The sequence below is a fragment of the Aureococcus anophagefferens genome, assembly GCF_000186865.1.
Source record: "Aureococcus anophagefferens unplaced genomic scaffold AURANscaffold_8, whole genome shotgun sequence".
Lineage (NCBI taxonomy): Eukaryota > Pelagophyceae > Pelagomonadales > Pelagomonadaceae > Aureococcus > Aureococcus anophagefferens.
The window spans coordinates 1704168-1726697 of record NW_008705568.1 but is presented as its reverse complement, the minus strand read 5'-3'; the positions used below and the strand labels follow the sequence as shown (position 1 = coordinate 1726697).

The 22530-nt window shown below is 72.1% G+C and overlaps 3 protein-coding genes across 3 annotated transcripts; 1 reads left to right on the top strand and 2 right to left on the bottom strand.

The window, feature by feature from the left end:
* Window positions 1-11746: 11746 nt before the first annotated feature.
* Window positions 11747-12562, bottom strand: AURANDRAFT_25809 (hypothetical protein; the record flags this gene model as incomplete). Its single annotated transcript, XM_009038386.1, has 1 exon — window positions 11747-12562. The coding sequence occupies one exon, from the start codon at window positions 12560-12562 to the stop codon at window positions 11747-11749; it is 816 nt and encodes a 271-aa protein (XP_009036634.1).
* Window positions 12563-12881: 319 nt separating this feature from the next.
* Window positions 12882-14409, top strand: DLD1 (hypothetical protein; the record flags this gene model as incomplete). The annotated part of the gene is made up of 2 exons (XM_009038427.1): window positions 12882-13093; window positions 13173-14409. The coding sequence occupies 2 exons, from the start codon at window positions 12882-12884 to the stop codon at window positions 14407-14409; spliced, it is 1449 nt and encodes a 482-aa protein (XP_009036675.1).
* A 3600-nt stretch (window positions 14410-18009) lies between these two features.
* AURANDRAFT_71593 (hypothetical protein) lies at window positions 18010-21682 on the bottom strand (the record flags this gene model as incomplete). Its single annotated transcript, XM_009038385.1, has 2 exons — window positions 18010-20161; window positions 20184-21682. 2 exons carry the CDS (start codon window positions 21680-21682, stop codon window positions 18010-18012), a joined length of 3651 nt encoding a protein of 1216 aa, XP_009036633.1.
* Window positions 21683-22530: the final 848 nt, after the last annotated feature.

Below are 22530 nucleotides of genomic sequence, written 5' to 3'. Positions count from 1 at the left end.
AGTCGTAGCGGTCCGCGTCGGCCATCGCCCCCGGCCCGGGCTCCGGGGCGGGCGCCTCGCCGGCCGACGCGGACCGGCGCGGCACCCGGCTGCCCCTCTTCCCCGGCCGAGCAGCCTCGAGCAATTTTCGGCCCAATTTTCCCCGGGCTTCAATAACTTTTGGTGAAGAGGCCACTCACCGATGATGGTGGTCCGCTCTATATCGCCTCTCTGAGATGCCTCAACGAGCCGCGTGGAGTCGATGTTGCCCCACGCCAACTTGCAACCATTTGGCATGCTTGTCGGCCGCTGACTTGGCGGCCGGCGTCGGCACGGTCGTGTCTTGTTTGGCGGCCGCCGGCGGCGGACCCATAATCTCGCCGGCGGCCACTGGCAGTCGGCTTCAAATATCTAGTTCAATGCCAGTGCGCAAGCGCGGTTCGCGCTAGCGCGCTAGGGAGAAGAAGCGCCAGGCAGCCGCCGCGAGGCCGACGAAGATGAGGACGACGGCGCACGTGATGGCGGCCTTGCGGATGGCGATCTCGCGCTCCTTCTTCGCGACGGACTCGGCGATCGGAGCTCGAGGGCCGGGCCGCCGGGCCAGGCCGTGCGGCGGACTCGGAGGCGCGTGATCCAAGACCCCTCTTCTTACCGCCGCGACAAAGTCGCCTGCAGTCCGGGAAGACCCGCGGGCTGCCCTGCGGGCGTGCACACCTGGAGGAGCCCGCAAAAAGCCCGCCACACGGTCTTGAACTGCAAGTTGCAGTCCTTGCTCTCGAATTCGAGTCGAGCATCTTCTAAGCATCTGGGGTGCTCTCAGGGGCCTGCGCCCTCCGTCGCCGCCTGTGCCGCGTTTTGGTCATCCTTTTGCCTCTCGACACCGCCGCTCGCAGCCCCATGTCGGCGCCGCCGCGCCGGAGCGGGCGCGCGCGCAAGGAGGTGCGCAACGAGGATGCGACGGCGAATTTGACGGATTCCGAGGACGAGGCCCCGTCGCGCCGGCGCAAGGCGCCGAAAGGCGCGCCCAAGGCGCCCAAGGCCAAGCCGGCGCCGCCGCCGCCCGCGTCGGCGGACGGCCTCGCGGCCGCGGGCCTCGCGCGCGTCGCGGGCACGGGCGCGGTGGACTCGAGTCCCGACTGGCCGCCCGGCTGCCGGCTGCGGCGCCTCGACGGGCTGTCGTGGCGGTCGACGCTCGCGTACGTCGCCGTCGACTTCGACGCCGCGGTCCACCTCCAGCGGCTCTGCCGGCGCGGCGCGGCCCTCGCGCGCGTGCTCTGCGCCGGCGGTGGGCCGCCGGGCTGGCGGATCCACCTGAGCGCGTCCGTGCCGAAGCGCGCCCGCGACACGCTCTGGCGAATCTCCCGGCCGTCGCCGCGCATGGCGGCGCACCTCGCCGCGGGCACCTGCTGCCTTTGCGGGAAGCCCTGGACCGGGGCCGTGCTCGAGCCCTGGGGCGTCTTCGCGCACGAGGCCTGCGCGCGGCCGCTCCTGGCAGGGCTCGACTACGTCAAGGCCCCGGAGTCGGACCGGAAGCGGCGCCTGCCGCGCCAGCTCCGCGACCGGCTCTTCGCGACGCCGACGGGCGGCGCGCGCTACGACGAACTGCCGAAGACGACGCTCCAGGGCTACGGCTACTACGGCGTCGTCGAGTACGACGCGGTCTGGGGCATGAAGTCGTGGGTCGTGCCCGACTGCTTCACCGTCGACGCGGCGCTCGACGCCTGCGAGGCGGGCCGGCCGGCCGGCGAGACCGCGGCGGCGGTCACGGCCGTCAAGGCGCGCGTCGACGCCGCGCGGCGCACGCACGACACCGCGCGATACCGCCAGGCGGCCGCCGCACGGGCCAAGCTGGAGCGGGCGGGCGGCGACGTGTCGTCGCTCACTGTGCCCGAGATCAAGCTGCTCTTTTCCGTCTTCTACAGCATGGACATCACCGGCGGAAAGGGGGGCCTCGTGGCGAGCCTCGAGGAGAGGATCAAGGCCGATCCCGGCGGCCTCGAGCACACTCTGGACGAGTATCTCAGTCGAAACGAGCCCGGCGCCCGATACGCCGAGGCGACGACGGGGTCTCCCAGCAAGCCCGCCGCGCAGCGAGCGCAACAACAGCCGCCCGATAGCGTGCTCGATGCCAACCTGGCCGACGGCCAGACCATCGAGGAGATACTGACCTTCTTCCCCCCCGCCTCCCCGCCAGGCGAGTAAGCGAAGCGAAGCGAGACCGTCGCAGCGAGGGGGAGATTACGACAAGGCTCAACTGAGACGCCTACTTGCAGTTTTTTTTCTGGAACGTGTCGACCTGGGATTTCGAGTAGGACTTGGCCGTGCCGCCCATGAAGGACGCGTTGGGCTTGTCGCAGAATTTCTGCGGCGGGGCGCGCGGCGATGCGTGGGGGGCGGCTCGCGGGACGCGCGAGGCCGCGCGCGCGCGCGGCGGCGGGGGCGCGACGCGCCTTCGTCGTCATCTTCGACACGTCGCTGCAGCTCGCCGGGAGCTTGCAGGACGACTTGGCGTCGCCCTTGCCGCCCTGGGTGTAGGTCACCCAGGTCTTACCGTAGTCGATCTCCGTGACGGAGAAGTCCGTGTACTTGAGCGACAGGTCGGCGGATGTGGCGCTCTGCGCCGACGCGCCGGCGAGCTCGGCGAAGAGCGTCTTGAACGTCGATTTCCCGGAGCACGGCGCCTTGGAGTCGTTGCAGGAATCCTTGGCGACGGCACCCGCGAGGCACGCGAAGATGAGCGCGACGCTGCGAGCCATGGGCAGCGTATATCGAAAAGGCAATCGTCGCGAATGGTTAACGTTTGCGTTTTCTACGGGCATTATTATCAGGACGTGACGGGAAGTCCGGCCATGATGGGGCTGCCCCTGCGCCTCTTCGTCACGGCGGCGGCGGCGGCGAGCGCCCGGCGGCTCGAGGAGGAGTCGTGCTTCGACATGGTGCTGACGGATTCCTACGCGGACACGTGGGACGGCACGACCTACACGATCACCGACGAGGACGGCGCCGCCGTCGTCACGGGCACCATGGAGACCGAGGCGGCCAACGAGACGGACGTCGTCTGCCTGGCGCCCGGCTGCTACGCGCTCGTCGTCGACGGCGGCGACTACCTGAGCGAGAAGGGCTGGACCCTGGGCGCGCTGAGCGGCGGCGCGCCCTACGACGGCGCCTTCACCGCGGGCGCCGACGGCTCCGTCGCGGACGGGTGCGCGATCTGCGTCGACTTCGTCATGAGGGACAGCTACGCCGATACCTGGGACGGCACGACCTACGCCTTCGCGTCGGACGACGGCGCCGCGGTGGCGTCGGGCACGATGGACGCCGAAGCCGACAACGAGACAGACGCGATCTGCTTCCCCGCGGCCGGCTGCTACGCGTTGGTCGTCGACGGCGGCGACTACCTGAGCGAGAAGTCCTGGACGCTCGACGCGCTGAGCGGCGGCGCGCCCTACGACGCCGACTTCTCCGTCGACGCGGACGGCGCCGTCGCGGACGGCTGCGGCGACGGCGACGCGGAGGTCTGCGTCGACCTCGTCCTCTTCGACGCCTACGCGGACACGTGGGACGGCACGACCTACACCATCACCGACGAGGACGGCACCGCCGTCGCCACGGGCACCATGGAGACCGAGGCGGCCAACGAGACGGACGTCGTCTGCCTGGCGCCGGGCTGCTACGCGTTCGTCGTCGACGGCGGCGACTACCTGAGCGAGAAGTCCTGGACCCTGGGCGCGCTGGCCGGCGGCGCGCCCTACGACGCCGACTTCTCCGTCGACGCCGACGGCGCCGTGGCCGAGGACGCCTGCGAGGCGTCGTCGTCGTCGGCGAGTACGTGCGTCACGCTCGTCTTGGAAGACGAGTACGCGGACGGCTGGGACGGGACCTACTACACGATCACGGAGTACGAGAGCGGGGCGCTGGTCGTGAGCGGGACCATGGCCTCGGGCGGCTACGAGGAGGTCGAGGTCTGCGTCGAGGACGACCTCTGCCACCGGCTCCACGTCGGCTGGGGATCGTTCCACGAGGAGAAGTCGTGGACGCTGGGCGGCTCCGTGAGCGGCGGCGCGCCCCACGACGACGAGTTCGCCGTGCGGAACGGCGCCGTCGTCGACGGCTGCGCGACGTCCGCGCCGACGGAGACGCGCGCGCCGACGGCCGCGCCGACGGCGACGCCCGCGCCGACGGCGACGGCGTCGCCGACGCCGGATTTGCTGGTCGTGGCCACCTTCGACGAGCTCGTCGCGGGCATCGCGACCGCGGGCCGCGTGCAGCTCGCCCAGGCCATCGCCGTCGACGAGGAGATCGCTGTCGCGGGCAACGTCACCGTGGACGGCAACGGCTTCGCGCTCGACGGCGGCGGCCGGACCCGCTTCTTCAACGTCGAGGCCGGCGGCCGGCTCGCGCTCGCCAATGTGCGGCTCGTCGACGGCTACGACTCGTCCGACGGCGGCGCCATCCACGCCGCCGGCGGCCGCGTCGAGCTCACGGACGTGACCGTCGAANACTGCGCGTGCGGCGATCTCGGGGGGGCGATAGCCCTCTACGACGGCGCGGCGCTCGCGCTGGCCGGCGACTGGGCCCTGGTGGACAACCGGGCGCCCATGGGCGGCGCCCTCTACGCGGCGTCGTCGACGGTCGAGGCGGCGGGCGGCGCCATATCGCGGAACGCCGCGGCGTCGGCCTGCGGCGCGGTCATGGGCTACAAGTCGCGACTGGCCTTCGAAGGGACGACCTTCGCGGACAACGCCGCGGGCGCCAACGGCGGCGTCCTCTGCACGGAGTACGGCACGGAGAACGACGGCGTCGCGGGCGCGGGCGTCTTCCTCGACGACGTCGTCGCCGTTAACAACTCCGCCGCGGAGGACGGCGGCTTCTCGCTGTCCGACTCGTCGACGATGGTCGTCCGCGGCGGCGCCTTCTCGGGGCACGCCGCGGGCGGGTCCGGCGGCGTCCACGCCGAGTACTGGCCCGGGTCCCTCGCCGTTTATGATTCGACCTACGCGAACAACAGCGCGGCCGCCGACGGCGGCGTCTATTTCTGCTCCTATTCCTCCGGCCTCGTGCTCTTCGACGGCGTCGACGCGTCCGGCGGCGCCGCGGGCGACGACGGCGGCTTCCTCAAGGCCGAGCTGTCGGCCTACGGCAACGTCACGCTCAAGGGCGGCGCCTTCGCCGGCGGCGCCGCGGGCGCGCGCGGCGGCGTCGCGCGCGTCGACGGCGCGGGCGTCCTCGACATCGTCGGAACGACGCTGCGCGGCGGCGCCGCGGGCGACGAGGGCGGCCTGCTCTCCCTCGCGGACGCTTTTCTCACCGTACAAAAATCGACATTAATGGGCGGCAGCGCGAACTTTGGCGCGGGCATCCACGCGGCCACGCCCGCGCCTTTAACCTTCGACGGCGGCGTCCTCTCCGGCAACGAGGCGCGGCTCCAGGGCGGCGCCGTCTTCTGCGCGTCCGACTGCGCCATCGCCGCGACGGCGACCGTCTTCGAGCGCAACGCCGCCGTCGAGGGCGCCGCGGTCTACCTCGCGGCCGACGTCGCCGCGACGGCGACGGACCTCGACGTGCGGGCCAACGTCGCGACGTTCGGCGCCGTGTTCCTCGCGCTGGGCGCGTCCCTCGACGCCGACGGCGTCGCGAGTTCGGCCAACGAGGCCGTCGCCGACGGCGCGCTCCTCTACGCGAGCCCGGACACGGCGTCGGTCTTGACGAACGTCGTCTCCGTCGGCGACGCCGCGGGCTTCTCGGGCGTGCTCTACGCCGGACCCGGCGCGACGCTCGACGTGTCCGCGGCGTCCTTCTCGCAGAGCGACGTCGGCTCGGGCGTCGTCTACGGCTCGGGCGCGGCCGCCGTCGCCCTCGCCGACGCCGTCTTCGAGGGCAACGCCGCGCGCGGCTCCGGCGCCGCGGTCTTCGGCGCCAACTTCGGGACGTTTCTGCTCGAGAACGTCCGCGCGTCCCTGAACGCCGCCGCGGAGCGCGGCGGCGCGTTCCACTTCGAGGACACGGACGAGGTCGCGAAGCGGCCGCGCGTCTTCGTCGCGAACTGCACCTGCGAGGGCAACGCCGCGGACTCCTGTGTGGAAATCAACCACTGGGTTGGGGGGTCCCCACCAAACTTCAGAACTCTCTAGCTCAATCAAATCGAAGTCGATTCGGCTGATTTTTGGACGAATCGATCGCTCTCGTCGAGTTCTCGAAGCAGAGCGAAAGAGTCTGGTCCAAACCGTTCGATCACTTGCACATTGAAGTCGGGTTGAAGATTTGATTTCCACACAGGCGGACTCCGGCGGCGCGCTGTCGCTCAAGGGGCCCCTCGACGCGTCCGTCGTCGATTGCGCCTTCCTCGGCAACGAGGCCGCCGACGGCGGCGGCGCCGCGGCGGCGACGGCGGGCGCGTCCTTCTCTCTCGTCAACGTCACGGCGTCGGGCAACGCGGCCGGCGGCAACGGCGGCGTCGCGCGGCTCTACGGTTCCGCGAACGGCACGGTCGCGGACTCGGAGATCGTCGCCAACGGCGCGGCGGCGCACGGCGGCGTCTTCGCCGTGGAGGCCGGGTCGGCGATCCTCTCGCGCGGCGGCAACGTCTTCGACGGCAACGAGGCCGAGAAGGGCAACGGCGGCGTGCTCTACATCGACGCGGCGTCGTCCTTCGACGTCGAGGCGAACCTCACCGCGGCCTTTGCGTCGGGCGAGCTCCGCCTCGAGGACTCGTCGACGAACAACGCGGCGCCGGCGGGCGGCGGCCTGTGCCGAATTCAACCACTGGTTTGGGTGGTCCTGACCAAACTTGAGAATTCTCTAGCTCGATCAAATCGAAGTCGATTCGGCTGATTTTTGGACGAATCGATTGCTCTCGTCGAGGTCTCGAAGCACAACCGAATGGATCTCGTCGAAACTGTCGCGTACGCTCACATTGAAGTCGGGTTGAAGATTTTAATTCGGCACAGGCGGCGGCGGCGTCTTCTTCGAGGAGGCCGCGCGCGACTTGAACGCGAGCGACCTCGCGGCGCACTTCGCGGGGAAGGCCGGCGCGTCGGCGGACGTCTTCTACCGGCTCGCCTACAAGGTCTGCGGCGCCGCGGCCAACGGGAACCGCGCGTTCTACGGCAACCTGTGCGCGTCGAGCGTCGCGCGCGTGGCCGCCAGCCACCGCACGGGCGTCGAGCGGTCCGGCGCGCCGACGGCCGACGCCGTCGTGCTCGAGGCGCTCGACGGCTTCGGCCAGGTCGTGCGCACCGTCGGCGGCGCGTCGACGACGACGCTCATGGCCTGGCTCGACAACGTGACGGCCTACTCCGGCGCGCTGCAGCACGGCTTCGGGTCGGGCGTCGCGACGTACGCCGCGGGCGCGCTGACGATGACCAAGGCGCCCGCGTCGACCGTGGCCATGCGCTTCGAGTCGTCCGTGGGCGACGCGACCTACTTCTCCGAGCTGCCCATGTCGCTGCGCGACTGCGCGACGGGCGAGGAGAACCAGGCCGACAAGCGCTGCTACGAGTGCGACGCGGGCACCTACTCCGTCGTCGCGGGCGCGCCGTGCGCGGAGTGCCCGAAGCACTCGACGTGCGCCGGGGGCTCGAACGTCGTCGCCAAGGCCGAGTTCTGGCGGAGCGCCTACGACTCGGGCGAGACGCGGCGGTGCCGCTTCGCGGACGCGTGCCCGGGCGGCGTGGACCTGTGGCCCAACGGGACCATCCGCGACAGCGACGCGCAGTGCACGCGGCACCACGAGGGGCCTCTGTGCGCGCTCTGCGAGGACGGCTACCAGCTCAACTCGGCCTCGGGCAAGTGCGTCTTCTGCGACGCCGGCGGGCGGACCCAGGGCCGGGCGATTCTGGGCGCCGTCGGCGGCGTGTTCTTCATCTTCGGCGTGGCGACGTTCTGCGCGCTGCGCCGCTTCAAGGACGTGGCCATGATCCTGGCGTCGGCGCTGACGGCGGCGTCGGACGCGGCGATCGTCGTGGTCGCGCGGTGCAAGGTGCTGCTCGTCTTCTTCCAGATTCTGGGGTCCATCACGCTGTCGTTCCCGAACGTGAACCTGCCCCCGTCGTTCGCGGCGATGGCGCGCCGCGCGGCCGCGCTGGGCATCTCCTTGGGCGACTTCGTCGCGGACACGTGCGTCGGCGAGTTCGACTATCTGCACACGCTCGTCGCCGCGACGGCCGCGCCCATCTGCGTCGCGCTGTCGCTCTTCGGGTCCTACGGGCTCTACGTGACGTGCTGTGTGGAAATCAACCGCCGGTTCGGGACGTCCCGACCAAACTTTGAAATGCTCTCGCTCGGCCAAGTCGAAGTCGACTCGGCTGATTCTTGGACGAATCGATCGCTCTCGTCGAGTTCTCGAAGCACAGCGGACGTGCTCGTGTCAAACCATTCACATGCGCGTACATTGAAGTCGGGTTGAAGATTTGATGTCCGCGCAGGTGACGTGGACGCGCGCGGACAGGGAGGACCGCGCGACGTTCAAGCGCATGGTCTTCCTCGTGTTTTTGTTGATGACCTACACGGTCTACTCGACGACGTCCACGGTCGTCATCCGGAGCCTGCAGTGCGACGACGATTTTAAAGATAGCGTCCACTCGCGCTACTACCGCGACGCGTACCTCTACGCGGACTACTCCGTGTCCTGCCAATCGAACCGCTACGCGCTGCACCGCGTCTACGCGATCCTGATGGTGTTCTGCTACCCCGTGGGCATCCCTTTTGTTTATTTTTTCATGCTCCTCGGCGCCAAGGACACGATCGCGCCGTCGAACATCACGCTGCTCGCGGAGCGCATCGTCGAGGAGACGGAAAACGTCGGCGCGGACATCCGGCGCGAGCGCCGCGAGGTCACGAAGTTCTTGGAGCACGAGGACGAGGAGGAGGAGCGCCACAGCGGGTGGATCGGCGCGACGCTCCTGAAATTCTACAAGCGGAAGCAGGAGGAGGACCTGCTATTGGCGATTAAAAGAGGAGAGCTCCGGGGCCAGGCCTTCGAGTACCTGGCGACGGTGCGCGAGTGCGGCGAGGCGGAGCGCGAGAACAAGGTCATCGCGGAGACGCCGCTCGCGCGCGCCGGGGACGCGTCCATGTACGACTCGATCCGGCGGCGGGGGTCCGTGACGTCCAAGGCCACGAAGGACTACAAGCGCGCGGAGGCGAAAGCGACGGCCGGCGAGGCGGAGCAGTTCTTCTTCCAGGCGCCGCACGGCGGGGGGCCCGCGGCCGCGCAGGAGACGACGGGCACGGTCGCGGACTTCGTGGACGTCGGCGACCGCGACCTCGCGCGGCGCCTCAGCGCCGACGCCGAAAAAGCGCCGGAGCGCAAGGTGCCCGCGCTCAAGGCGCACCGGAGCCGCGCGTCGCTGGCCGTCGCCGGCGCGGACTACCAGCTCGAGGACTACGTCAACGGCAAGACGGCGCGGCGCACGCAGGCGACGGCGGCGGCGGCGGCGGCGACGTGCCGCGTGCTCGGCCACGAGCTCGTCATCACGTCGCGCGACATCGAGGACTCGAGCGCGCACCTCGAGTTCCTGTTCGGCGAGTACGACCCGCCCTGCTGGTACTTCGAGTGCCTCGAGTGCGTGCGCCGGCTGCTGTTGACGGCGGTGCTGCCCGTGCCCGTGATCCACGCGGAGTCGCTCGGGCAGATCGTCTTCGCGTGCATGGCCGCCTTGTTCTTCGCGTCGCTCTACGCGTACCTGCGGCCCTTCATCTCGGACACGATGGACGCCTTCGCGAACTTCATGCAGGGGCTCCTGTTCTTGAATTTACTGTTCACGCTGGTCCTCCACGCGGACGCGAACATCGAGGACGAGGACGTGTCGACGGGCATCCCGACGCCCGTCGCGGCGCCGTTCATGGTCTTCCTGAACGTCGTCGTCGCGCCGCTCGCGGGCATCGCGTCCATCGTCATGGACGACCTCGAGGCCTTCGACGTCGACTTTGGCTTCGACTTCGATTTGATCACGGTCGCGCGGCTCTACGACTCGGCCCTGCGGCGCGCGGGCCTGCGCGGGGGGCCCGCGCCGGACGCGGTGGACCCGGAGTCGCCGCCCAAGTCCCCGGCGAAGCGCGAGGAGTTCTTCTACCAGGTCGCGGACGCCGTGCACCGCGAGGACGACGCCGCGGCGCCGGCGGTCGAGGACACGTTCTCCGGGTCCGAGGACGAGCTCGCCATCGTCCGCCGCGGGTCCGGCGGGGACGCGCGCCTCGTCGAGGGCTACCTCAACTTCCTCGCCTGCGGCGGCTGCACGGACGCCGACGGCCTCGCCGGCGAGGCGCACCCCGTCGACGCGCCCGGTGGCGTCCGCGTCTAGACGTCTAACTAGCACGACTTCTGGGGGATCGGCGTGCCCCGGAGCACGGCGCCGAGGCGCTCGCAGCACCGCTCGCTCAGGCCGCTCTCGACCATCGTGCGGACGAAGTGGGGCGCGAGCTTGGCGCGCATGGTCTCGTCGTCGACGGCGAGGACGTCGATGTCGTCGACGACCGCGAACCTGTGTGGAAATCAACCAGTGAGCTGGGACGTCGGGGCCAAACTTGAGAATTCTCTAGCTCGGTCAAATCGAAGTCGATTCGGCTGACTTTTGGACGAATCGATCGCTCTCATCGAGTTCTCGAAGCACAGCGGAAGTTTCTGGTCCAAATCGTTCGATTATGCGCACATTGAAGTCGGGTTGAAGATTTGGTTTCCACACAGCCGCGAACGTCGTGATCTCGGGCCGCGCGTCGAGGTACGCGACGATCTCCGCCGCGCGCCGCGCCTCGCCGAGCCGCTTCGCGCCGCCCGTGTGCCAGCGCAGGTCCTGGACGCCGAGCGACGGCGTGCGGCCCGCGACCGTCGCCCGGGGGATGCCCGCGGCCTCGAGCGCCGCGAGCAGCACGCCCTCGTTCTCCCGCTGGAGCCGCCACGTCGTGCTGAGCACGATGTCGCAGGCCGTGGCGTCGACGACACCCTTGAGGCGCCGCAGGAGCTTGGGGTGCAGCGCGTGCTTGCCGGGCATCTGCGACGTGTTGAGCACGCCGTCGACGTCGAGGAATAAAATCGGCGACTGCGCCGCGGCGAGGGCGTGGAGGTCGAGCTCCGACATTTGTGGGTGTGTGTCGCCTCTAGTTAGCAGCTAGGACGACGCTCCCGGCCGCGGCGATGCAGAACATGGCAGCCTAACATGCTTCGCTCGATGGATTTACCACAAAGCATTCAAGCAAAACCGCAAGAATCAAAGCGAGCAAAAAGTGGTAAAAAGAGAGAGCCTGGACGCCAGGCCTGAGCGCGTTCCCGCCCTCCACCCGGCCGCCGCGCGCCGCCGCGGCGCGCCGCGTTTGCCAGACAGCATGTCGAGCGACAACAAGCGGTCGCGCGGCCGCAACGTGAACCTCCAGAGCGACCTCGTCGGCATGATGTGCGCCGCCGGCGCCGCGGGCGCGCGCGACCGTGCGCAACGACGCCCGCGCAGGTACGGCTTCGGCGACGCGGAGAAGCCCAACGTCGAGTCCGTGGCCCTCGTCGAGAAGCTCGTCGTCCAGCGCGGCGCCGGCGTCCGGCGACCGGGGAGCGGCGCGCGCGGTAGCGCGCGCGGCCGCAGGTACGTGCAGAACCTGTGCGCGGACGCGACGGCCGTGTCGCGGCTGCGGGACCAGAAGCTCGACACGGGCTGCTTCCTGCTCTCCATCCGGTCGCAGACGCCCAAGTACCTCCGGTGCCAGGACCTGCTCGAGATGCGCGCGCGGCTCAAGGAGGTCCGGAAGATCGGCCCGGGGCAGGACGACTAAGATTCGCGTGTTACTTGAGGACGTTGCCGTCGTAGCCCGCGGCGACGAGCCCCTCGTAGGCCGCCCAGACGTCGTCCGGGATGGCCACGGGGGCCTGGAAGTCGCGCTCGGGCGTCGCGTAGAGTCGCAGCCGCTGGAGGTCGCCGACCATGATGCTCACGACGGCCTCGCGGGAGACATGGGCGTCCGGGTAGTCCATGAAGGAGATGGACGGCGAGGTGACGGCGACGCGCGGCGTTTTTCCGGGCCACTGCTTCAGCAACGTCGCGTAGCTTCTTTTTTCCATGAACGGCTTTTGCACGACGATCAGCGAGCCGCGGGCCCGGCCCGCGCGGTCGAGGAGCGCCGCGGAGAAGCGGCAGTTCTCGCCCGTGTTCGTCGCCGCGTTCTCCACGAGGACGGCGTCCTCGGGCACGCCCGCGGCGCGCGCGCGGTCCGCGAAGACGTCGGCCTCGGGCCGGGTCCAGCCGTTCAAATTCGCGCCGCTGTGGGGGCCCGCGCCGAAGCCGCCGGAGAAGCAGATATAGTGACCCATGCCCGCGTCGTAGAGCTCGACGGCCTTGTCGGCGACGCGGACGTCGTGGCTGCAGAGCACGAGGATGCCGTCGGCGGGTTCGACCGCGTGGCCGACGTTCATGAAGTCCCAGACCGCCTCCGCCCAGCGCCACTCGGCGCTGCCCGCGACGAGGGGCGGGCCGTCGCCCAGGCGGCGCCGCCGCCCCGTGGGAAACCAGGACCAGGCGACGGGCGGCTCGCCGAGCCGGCGCCGGTTCTGGTAGAGGAGGCCGCCGACGTAGGCGCAGACGAGCGCGGCGAGGCACTGCATCTGCCAGGCGTTGTTGGCGTAGGCCGCCATCGCCGCGCACGCGGCGACGCAGGACGAGTAGAGGTACTCCGGGGCTTGCTTGACGGGCAGCGGAGCTGGATTGGCGGGCGGCGGGGCTGGCGTCTCTGGGGCTGCCATCGTCTACAAGTGCAAGGCACGCTGGAGTTCAATATTCGTCGGAGCTCGCGAGCTTGAAGGCCTCGACGCGCCGCGACGTACGATTATGGCGTGGAAGCTCATTGCGTTGACGGCCCTCGCCCATGGCCTCGTGCCCAAGCTGCCCGCGCGGTCGGTGCGCGCCTCGCGGTCGGCCCTCCAGATGCACGACTTCGACTACGACGTCGTCATCGTCGGCTGCGGCGTCGGCGGCCACGGCGCGGCGCTGCACGCGCGGTCCCAGGGCCTGAGCTGCGCCGTGCTCTCCGGCGGCGACGTCGGGGGCACGTGCGTGAACCGGGGCTGCGTGCCGTCGAAGGCGCTCCTCGCCGCGTCGGGCCGCGTGCGCGACATGGGCGACGAGAAGCATTTGGAGTCGACGGCGGCGTCCCGCGGCCGCGGCGACGTTCGAGAGCTGTCGACCGGGCACCCAAGGAACCATCGCGCGTCGTAGGTCCATGGGCATCACGGTGCCGGGCGGCGTCGAGTTCGACCGCGCGGGCATCGCGGCCCACGCGGAGCAGCTCGTGAACAAGGTCCGCGGCGGCCTCGAGGGGTCCCTGGGCCGCCTGGGCGTCGAGCTCATCCCCGAGTTCGGCGCGTACGGCGGGCCCAACACCGTCGAGCTCGGCAACGGCAAGAAGGTCACGGCCCAGGACATCATCCTCGCCCCGGGCTCCGTGCCCTTCGTGCCGCCGGGCGTGACCATCGACGGCGAGACGGTCTACACGTCCGACGAGGGCCTGCGCCTGGAGCACGTGCCCGAGTACTGCGCGATCATCGGCAGCGGCATCATCGGCCTCGAGTTCTCCGACGTCTACACGGCGCTCGGCTCCGAGTGCACGCTCATCGAGGCGCTGCCCAAGCTCATGCCCGCTTTCGACCGCGAGATCGCCAAGCAGGCCGAGCGGCTCCTGCTGACGCCGCGCGGCATCGACTACCGGACCGGCGTCTTCGCGTCGAAGGTGACGCCGGGCAAGCTCGGCGAAAAGCCCGTCGTCATCGAGATGATCGACGCGGAGACGAAGGAGCTCGTCGAGGTCCTCGAGGTGGACACGTGCATGGTCGCCACGGGCCGCGTGCCGAACACGGGCAAGCTCGGGTTGGACAAGCACGGCATCGAGACGCCGCGGGGCTTCGTGCAGGTCGACGAGACGATGCGCGTGCTCGCGGGCCCCGGCGGCGCCGTCGCCGACGAGCACCTCTACTGCATCGGCGACGCCAACGGCATCCAGATGCTCGCCCACACGGCGTCGACCCAGGGCGTCAGCGCCATCGAGAACATCTGCGGCCGCAAGCACGTCGTCAACCACGAGGACATCCCCGCGGCGTGCTTCACGCACCCGGAGGTCGCCCAGGTCGGCATCGACGAGGACGCGGCGAAGGACCGCGCCGAGGCCGAGGGCTTCGAGCTCGGCAAGGCCGTGGGCCACTTCCGCGCGAACTCCAAAGCGCTCGCGGAGGGCGAGGGCGACGGCATCGCCAAGGTGCTCTTCAACAAGGACACGGAGCAGATCCTCGGCGTCCACATCATCGGCCTCCACGCCGCGGACCTCATCCAGGAGTGCGCCAACGCCAAGGCCGCCGGGACGACGGTCCGCGAGCTCGCCTTCACGACGCACACGCACCCGACGCTGTCCGAGGTCATCGACGGCGCGTTCAAGGAGTGCGTCGGCATGCACGCCCACTAGGGGCGCTCGCGCCCCCGGGCGCACCAAGTCGCGCCCGGCGCTTTGCCTATAATCCTCGGGCTTCCGACGAGGGGGCACTCTTTACGCGTCGAGGGGCGCGTCCGCGGCGTCGGGCTCGGCGTCGGGTCCGGCGTCCGCGGCCTCGACCGCGGCGTCCGCCGGCGCCTCGCCCATGGCCGCGTCGGCGTCCGCCGCCGGCGCCTCCGCCATGGCCGCGTCGGCGTCCGCCGCCTCCTCGCCGCCGTCCGCCGCCTCCGCCGTGGCCGCCGGCGCCTCCTCGCCGCCGTCCGCCGGCGCCTCGCCGTTGTCCGCCGGCGCCTCGCCGTCCGCCGGCGCCTCGCCGCCGTCCGCCGGGGCCGGCGCCTCGGCGACGGGCTCGGGCCAGAGGCTGTGCGGCAGCGCGGCGAGCGGCTTCCGCGGGCCGCCGCCGCCGTCGTCGTCGTCGTCGAGGGACCCCGCGCCCGCGCGCACGACGGCGCCGCCGAGCAGGAGGGCCACGCGCTTGACGCGCAGCGGCACGTCGGCGACGGGCGCCAGGGCCGTGTAGCGGACGACGACGGGCTCGGGCCAGAGGCCGTGCGGCAGCGCGGCGAGCGGCTTCCGCGGGCCGCCGTCGCCGTCGTCGTCGTCGTCGAGGGACCCCGCGCCCGCGCGCACGGCGGCGCCGCCGAGGACGAGGGCCACGCGCTTGACGCGCAGCGGCACGTCGCGCGGCCGCTTCTTGGACCGCGCGCCTTTCGGCGACACGGCGACGCGGACGCGGAGGCCCGACGGCTCGCCGTGGCACCGCTTCCGGCCGCGGCCGCCGCGGCCCCGGGGCCGCGCGCGGGCCTTGGCCTCCGCGAGCGCCTCGCGCTGGGCCTTGGCCTCGAGGCGCTGGCGCTGGACCTCGGCGGACCGCTCGGACTTGGCCAGGTCCTTGGCGGCGCGCTTCCGGTCGGCCTCCGCGCGCCGCGCGTCGCGCACGGCCATGGCGGCCATCGCGCGGTCCGCGACCCTGGCCGCGCGCTCCGCGTCGCGCTTCAGCGCGGCGGCCTTGCGGTCCTCCTCGACCTGGCGCTCGCGCTCCTCCCGCTCCTGGACGCGCTGCTGGCGCCGGAGCTCGACCTGCTGCGCGCGGAGCAGCTGCTGGTGCTGGAAGAGGACGCGCCGCTGCTCCTGGAGCACGGCCTGCTCGAGCGCGTGGCGCCGCGCGTCCTCGTGGCGCCGCTCGCGGTTCGCGTGCTTGGCGTCGTCGGCGACGGCGTTGGCGGCGGCGCGGTCCGCGCGCCGGAGGAGCTTCTCGAGGCGCGTCTGCTCCTTCTCCTCGCGCGCCTCGGCGATCTCCTCCGCGGAGCGCTGCGCGCCCGTCCGCGACACCGCGTACATGCCCGGCTTGTGCTCGCTGCGGCTCGACTGGCGGCTCGGCGTCGCCTTGGGCTTGGGCGTCGACACCTTGGGCTTCTTCGGCTTGCTCGCGGACAGCGCGCCGCCGGACCCGCCGCCGAGGCCGAGCGACTTGAGGAACTCCGCGTTCCGCGCGATGCGCGCGTCGCGCTCCTTCTCGTAGTCGCTCTTCTCGACGACGGGCGGCGGCGTCGGCGTCCGGCTGCGCGGCGCGGAGAGCGTCGCGGGCATGCGCCGCGCGTAGTCGAGGCCGGCCGCTCTTACGACGCCGCCGCGGCGCGCGAGGCGGCGGATCGCGGGGGCCGTGACGCCCGGGATGGCCTCGCGCAGCACCGCGCGCCGGCCCTTGGTGGCGGCGTTGCAGAGTTTCCGGCGCGGGGCGTCCGCGGCCGCGGGGGGGTCCGGGGCCTTTCGAGCGCTCTTACGGCGAGCCGCACCGCTCATCGCATGAAGTGTCGCCGCGGCTTCGGGATTCGTCGGGGTCCGGCGCGCGGGTCGACGAAACGGGCGGCGGTGCACGGGGGGACGGCGCGGGGCGCCGCGTTGGACCCGCGGGGTCGAGCGGCGGACGTGCCGGCGGCCGACGACGCGGCTTGACTCGGTCTGGCCGGGGTGGTGCACCGTGGGTGCCGCACGATTTTGCTTCGCGGTGCTTCGGATTAATTCGGACCGTGAACTCAAATTGTGGTTCACGAAGAAGCGAGAGCTCTTCCTTTCGTGTTCTCCTCGGTCGGCGTCCACATCATCGGCCTCCGCGCCGCGAAGAGTATCTGCGAGGGCCGCAGCGCGAGAGCTGCCGGAAGGGAGGCCCGCGCGATCAGCTCCGAGTCGCCTTCACCACCTTGGGCGACTCGGAGTTCACGCACCCGCCGGCGACGCTGTCCGAGACCGGGCCATCGGCTCCGAGTCGGCCCCTCGGACGGCAGAACACATCTCGCCGACGGCGGGATATGTGAGGCGGCGCTGCCGAAGTTCAACCGCAAATCTTGTATCTTCAACATTGGACCTTGAAGCCTTGATCGTGTGAGAACTGACATCTAAGACGCGGATCTTAGCTTGGGAGAGCATGATGACGAAGGGTGGGCAGGTCGCGCTGCCCTCCGTGGGAACGGAGACGGTGGAAGACGCGCTCCGCATGCTGTCGCGCGCGAGCGGCGTGAGCCAGGAGGAGCTGCGGCAGCTGTACCACACGACTCAAGCGGGCCGGGAAGCGGGGTCGAAGGTCGCGAGCGCGGCCGAGGGCGGGTTCACGACGGCGCTGCTCGCGTACGTCGAGAAGATCGCGGGCCTGCGAGGGACCATCCGCGACCACGCGGCGCGCGCCTCCCTCCCGGACCTCGAGGCCGAGGGGCCGGCCGCGCTCCGTCGCCAGCTGACGTACCTGGGGCTCCCGTCGAGCGGGACCGCGGCGGAGCTCGCGCGGCGCCTCTACGACCACGCGCGGCCGCTCGAGCCCGTCGCGAAACGAGCGGGACCTCCCGCGCCGCGGGCGAAGGCCGCCCGGGGCGCTTCGGGCCGGGAGCCCCCGCGCGCTCGAGGTCTCGCCCGGCGCCGCCGGCCGCTACACGAAGTGGGGAGACGGCACGATCTTTTCCGACCAGCGCGTCTTCATGCACATGGATACGATGCAGGTCTCGCGCACGAAGAGGAAGGAAGTTCCCAAGGGCACCTGGGCGGGCGTCTGGGCCACCCTAGGCGGTGCCGCCGCGTCGATCGCCGTCGTCGTCGCCATCTTCTTCGCGCCCTTGAACTTGGAGCAGCGCTCTCCGACCGCGGGCGCGCCGTCCAAGCCCTTCGTCATTGGCCGGTGGCGGCTCTGCAACAAGAAGTCCATCGTCCGCCACGCCAAGCGCGCCGCCGTCAGCGCGATCAAAAAATCCCTCAGTGAAGGCGACGCCTAGTCAAGCCGCCGCCGCCGCCGCAGCCCCCCCCCTCTTTTGAAGTTCCTCAACACGCGTGCAAATTTCAACGGCACTCCCCCGTCGTCGACGTCGTCGTCGTCGACCCCCGACCCTTTTTTGCTTCCTCCGCGGCGCGGGCCTTGCACAAGGTTGCCGCCCCTGCTATGTATGTGCATTTTAAAATACTACTACCCGTACGAACCCACTGGTCGGGCCACTTTCAAAGTTCAAAGTCTCCAGTGGGCCCCAGGTTCGTTCGAGCACGCTTCCATCCGGCGACGTCCTAGTCCGGCACGAGATGACCCGGGGATGTTTAGACGTCGAGGGGCGCCTCCGAGTCGTCCTCCATGGCGTCGGCTACGGGCGGTTCGGCGTCCGCGACCTCCACCGTGGCGTCCGCCGGCGCCTCGGCCATGGCCGCGTCGGCATCCGCCGGCGCCTCGGCCACGGCCGCGTCGGCGTCCGCCGGCGCCTCGGCCACGGCCGCGTCGGCGTCCGCCGCGCCGCCGGCCGCGTCCGCCGCGTCGCCGGCCGCGTCATCCGCGCCGCCGGCCGCCGGGGCCGGCGCCTCGGCGATGGGCGCCAGGGCCGTGTAGCGGACGACGACGGGCTCGGGCCAGAGGCCGTGCGGCAGCGCGGCGAGCGGCTTCCGCGGGCCGTCGTCGCCGTCGTCGTCCTCGAGGGACCCCGCGCCCGCGCGCACGGCGGCGCCGCCGAGGACGAGGGCCACGCGCCGGACGCGCAGCGGCGCGTCGCGCGGCCGCTTCTTGGACCGCGCGCCCTTGGGCGACACGGCGACGCGGACGCGGAGCCCCGACGGCTCGCCGCGGCACCGCTTCCGGCCCCGCGGCGCCGCGGGCCTCCGCGGCGGCGCCCGGGGCCGGTCGCCGGCGTCGTCGCCGCCCCGCTTCTTGCGGTTCGCGTCGTAGCACGCCGGGCAGATCAGGATCTTGCGGTCCGGGTCGCTCGCGGGTTTGCCGTACGCGGCGACGTCGGCGTCGGCGACGTTGACGCACTTCGGGTGGAACTCGCCCGCGCAGCCCTCGCAGGTCAGCGTGACCTCGCCGGGCCGCCCGCGCGCCTGGCAGACGCAGATGATGCCCGCGGCGACGCACGTCGGGCAGTGCCACCGCGCGTCGCTCTCGCCGAGCGCGCCGGCCACGGACGCCGAGAGGCCGACGCACGCCGGGTGGTGCCAGACGTCGCACGCGTCGCACATGAGCATGAACGTGTTCTGGCACGACGCCGCCGACGCCTTGCAGACGCAGACGACCTGGTTCTCGAGCGCCGCGCGGCGCGCCTCGCAGTGCGGGCAGTGCCACGTCGCGGTCGGGTCGCCCTCGTGCGCCGCGAGCCACGCGCGCGTCTCGTCGTCCAATTGCGCGCAGGCCGGGTGCCACCAGTTGTTGCAGCCGTCGCAGGACACGTAGCCGTCGAGCGCGTTCGGGTCGAAGCGCTCGCAGTGGGGGCACCACCTCCCCGACGCCGCGCCCAAGAGCCGGCCGACGGTCGTCGCGTCTTGAGCGTCGTGGTCCGCGAGGCCCCCGCCCTCCGCGAGCCCGCGGTGCTCCGCGCACCAGAAGCGCCGCAGGCCCCCGAAGCGCCAGCGCGAGCTCACGGCGCAGGGCGCGTGGTACGACCGCTGGCAACTCGCGACGTGGCAGCCGATCGTCGCGCCGCGACCGTCGCAGGCGAAGCAGCGGAGCTGCGCGCCGCGCTTTGCGGCCTTGACGACGTTGTGGTAGGCGCCGTGGTCGTCGAGGAAGACCTCGGGCGACAGCTCCGCGCAGCGCTCGTGCGCGCGGTACAGCGTGCCCTCGGGCCGCGCCTTCGTCGCGGGCCCGAGGAAGACGGAGGCGATCATGGCGCCCTCGGCCGAGTCCGGGTCGTTGGCGTCGCCGCCGCAGAAGCAGCAGGGCGGCAGGAGGCGCGCGACGTCCGCGGCCGTGAGCTGCTGCGGCGGCGGCGCGGCCGGCGGCGCCGCGACGGGGCAGTAGGCCGCCGGGCTCCGCGGCGCGCCCCGCTCGTAGGACACGCCGCCGTCGGGCGGCGCCCGCTCGGCGGCGTAGGACGCGGACGCGTAGGCGTAGCGCGGCGCCTCCGGCGGCGGCCCGAGCGGCGGCGGCGGCCCAAAGTCGCCGCCGAAGTCGTAGTCGGCCGCGTAGGGCGGCTCGAAGCCGCCGTAGCCCGCGTGGGCGTAGGATGCCGCCGCGAAGGCGCCGGCGCCGTCGTAGGCGCCCCAGGGCGCGGGCGCGCCGCCCGCGGCGAAGGGCGGCGCGAAGGGCGGCGGCGGCGCCGCCGGCGCCGCGCGGGCCGGCGCGCCCGTGCGCCGCGCCTCGCGCTCGAGGATGACGCTCACCGTGGACTCGCTCGCGATGGCGTCGGCCTGCTGGGCGGCGTCCGACGACTTCTGGGTCTTCGCGAGCTTGCTCCGCGCCTTCGCCTCGGCGAGCGACTCGCGGTGACTTGGCCATCTCCTTGACGAACTTGGCCGCGCGCCGCGCGTCGCGCGCGGCCATGGCGGCCATGGCCTTGTCCGCGACCCGCGCCGCCTTCTCCGCGTCGCGCTTGAGCGCGGCGGCGCGGCGGTCCTCCTCGACCTGGCGCTCACGCTCCTCCCGCTCCTGGACGCGCTGCTGGCGCAGCACCTCGAGCTGCTGCGCGCGGAGAATAGCCTGGTGCTGGAAGAGGATGCGCCGCTGCTCCTGGAGCACGGCCTGCTCGAGCGCGTGGCGCCGCGCGTCCTCGTGGCGCCGCTCGCGGTTCGCGTGCTTGGCGTCGTCGGCGACGGCGTTGGCGACGGCGCGGTCCGCGCGCTTGAGGAGCTTCTCGAGGCGCGCCTGCTCCTTCTCCTCGCGCGCCTCGGCGATCTCCTCCGCGGAGCGGCCCGTGCGGCTGATCGCGTACATGCCCGGCTTGTGCTCGCTGCCCGCGCGGCTCGACTTGCGGCTCGGCGTCGTCTCCGCCTTGGGCGTCGACGCCCGCTTCTTCGGCGGCGCCCTGCCCGCGGCCAGCGCGCCGCCGGCGCCGCCGCCGAGGCCGAGCGACTGGAGGAACTCCGCGTTCCGCGCGATGCGCGCGTCGCGCTCCTTCTCGTAGTCGCTCTTCTCGACGACGACCTCGCACCTGGGCGCCGCGGACCGGCCGCCCTTGCCGCAGTGGCGGCCGCAGAGCAGGTCGCCGATGGCCTTGGCCGCGCCGCCCGGCCGCGCGGCGCCGCCGCCGCCGCGGCGCCACTCCTTCGGGCCCATGAGCTCGCGGAGCACGCAGGCCGGGTGGAAGGCGGCGACGCACTTCTTGCGGCGGCACTGGACGGCCTGGCCGCGCTTGCCGCAGAGCTCGCAGCGCAGCGCGCCGCGCGCGGCGCTCAGATCGCCGCAGAGCGCGACCGACAGGCGCCGCTCGTCGGCGAAGCCCGCCTCCTCGATCCAGGCCGCGCAGGCGACGTGGGCCCAGGCGTCCTGCCAGGCGGCGTCGCCGACGTCTCTGGTCTTCGCGTCGGACTTCGGAAGCGTCGTCGCGCGCTTGAACGCGAGAGGGATCTTCGCCGCGCCGTCGACGACGGGCCCGTCGGGGCCGCCGGCGCAGATGGCGCACGCGCGCTCCGTGCGCGGGAAGTCGAGGGACGTCGGCGCGCGCGCCCCGGGCGGCGACGGCGCCGCGTCGGCGGCCGCCCGCGCCGCTTCGAACGCGACGGAGTCGCAGTGGCAGGGCTCGCAGAACCAGGGCTCGTCCTCGGGCGGCAGGGCGCGGATGCCGTAGCAGAGCTGGTGCACGGCGACGCCGCACCCGGGGCCGTCGCAGAAGAGCAGCGCGTCGCCCTCCTCGCTGTGCGCGGAACCGCAGACGCCGCAGTAGCCGTCGTCGTCGGCGGCGTTCGCCGGGCTCGGCGCGGGCGCGGGCGCCGCGGGGGCGCCGGGCGCCGGCGTCCGCGGCGCGGGGAGCAGCGGGGCCGCCGGGACGCCGGGGACGCCGGGGGCCTCCATGCCGGCTTCCGCCGCTTCGGTGGCTTTTGGTGAGGCGGCTCGCGGGCGCGTCGGGCCCGGGCGCGCGGATGGCCGGGCGGGCGCGGCGCGCGGGGGGACCGATGCGCAAACGCGGGGCCAGGCGGGCGCCGAACGTGTCACGAGGCCGGCCACTCGCGACGACGAGGCGGTATTGGCGCCGGCGCCGGGGTACTCGTGAGACGCAAACACACCAAAATGCACCGATTTTATTCGGGTCGTGACGGCACAATGAACGGAAACGAAGCAACATCCTTTCTTGTTCTTCGTAATTTAGGCGCCCTTGGACGCGGGAACCGACGCTTGGGCCCGGAGACCATGTCTCGGGGCCGTCGGGCGACGGCACGTCGCGCCCGAGACCGAAATCGGGGCCGAAGCAGGAAGCGGGACGTTCTCTGCGACGGTTCGGGCGCACGTTGTCGCTCTCGGGGCCGTCGTGGACCGTCGGGGCCGCGGGATGGGCGGTGGTGGGCGGGAGGGCGGCGGCGGCGGCGCGAAGGGCGTGGTTAGGTTTCCATCCATGACCCCCGGCGAGGGAATTTTGTAGGTGAGGCCCTTGCCACAAACTTCAGAGCTGCCCTGAGGACAGCGTCGCCGCCGCGAGCCGCGGCGCGCCTCGCCTACGCCAGGAGTAGCCGCCCCCGAGAGGTCCGCGGACCCGAGGCGGCGCGCCGGCGCCGGGTCTCGCGGCCGGGCCGCGCACGGGCGGCCCTCCCGTACCCTCGGCGCGCGGCCGCCAGCGATCGCCCTCAGAAAAGCCGCGGCAGCCGCTCGACGCATAGCGCCGCGGCCGCATAACTCATGGCCTCCCTCGCGGCGTCGGCCCGCGC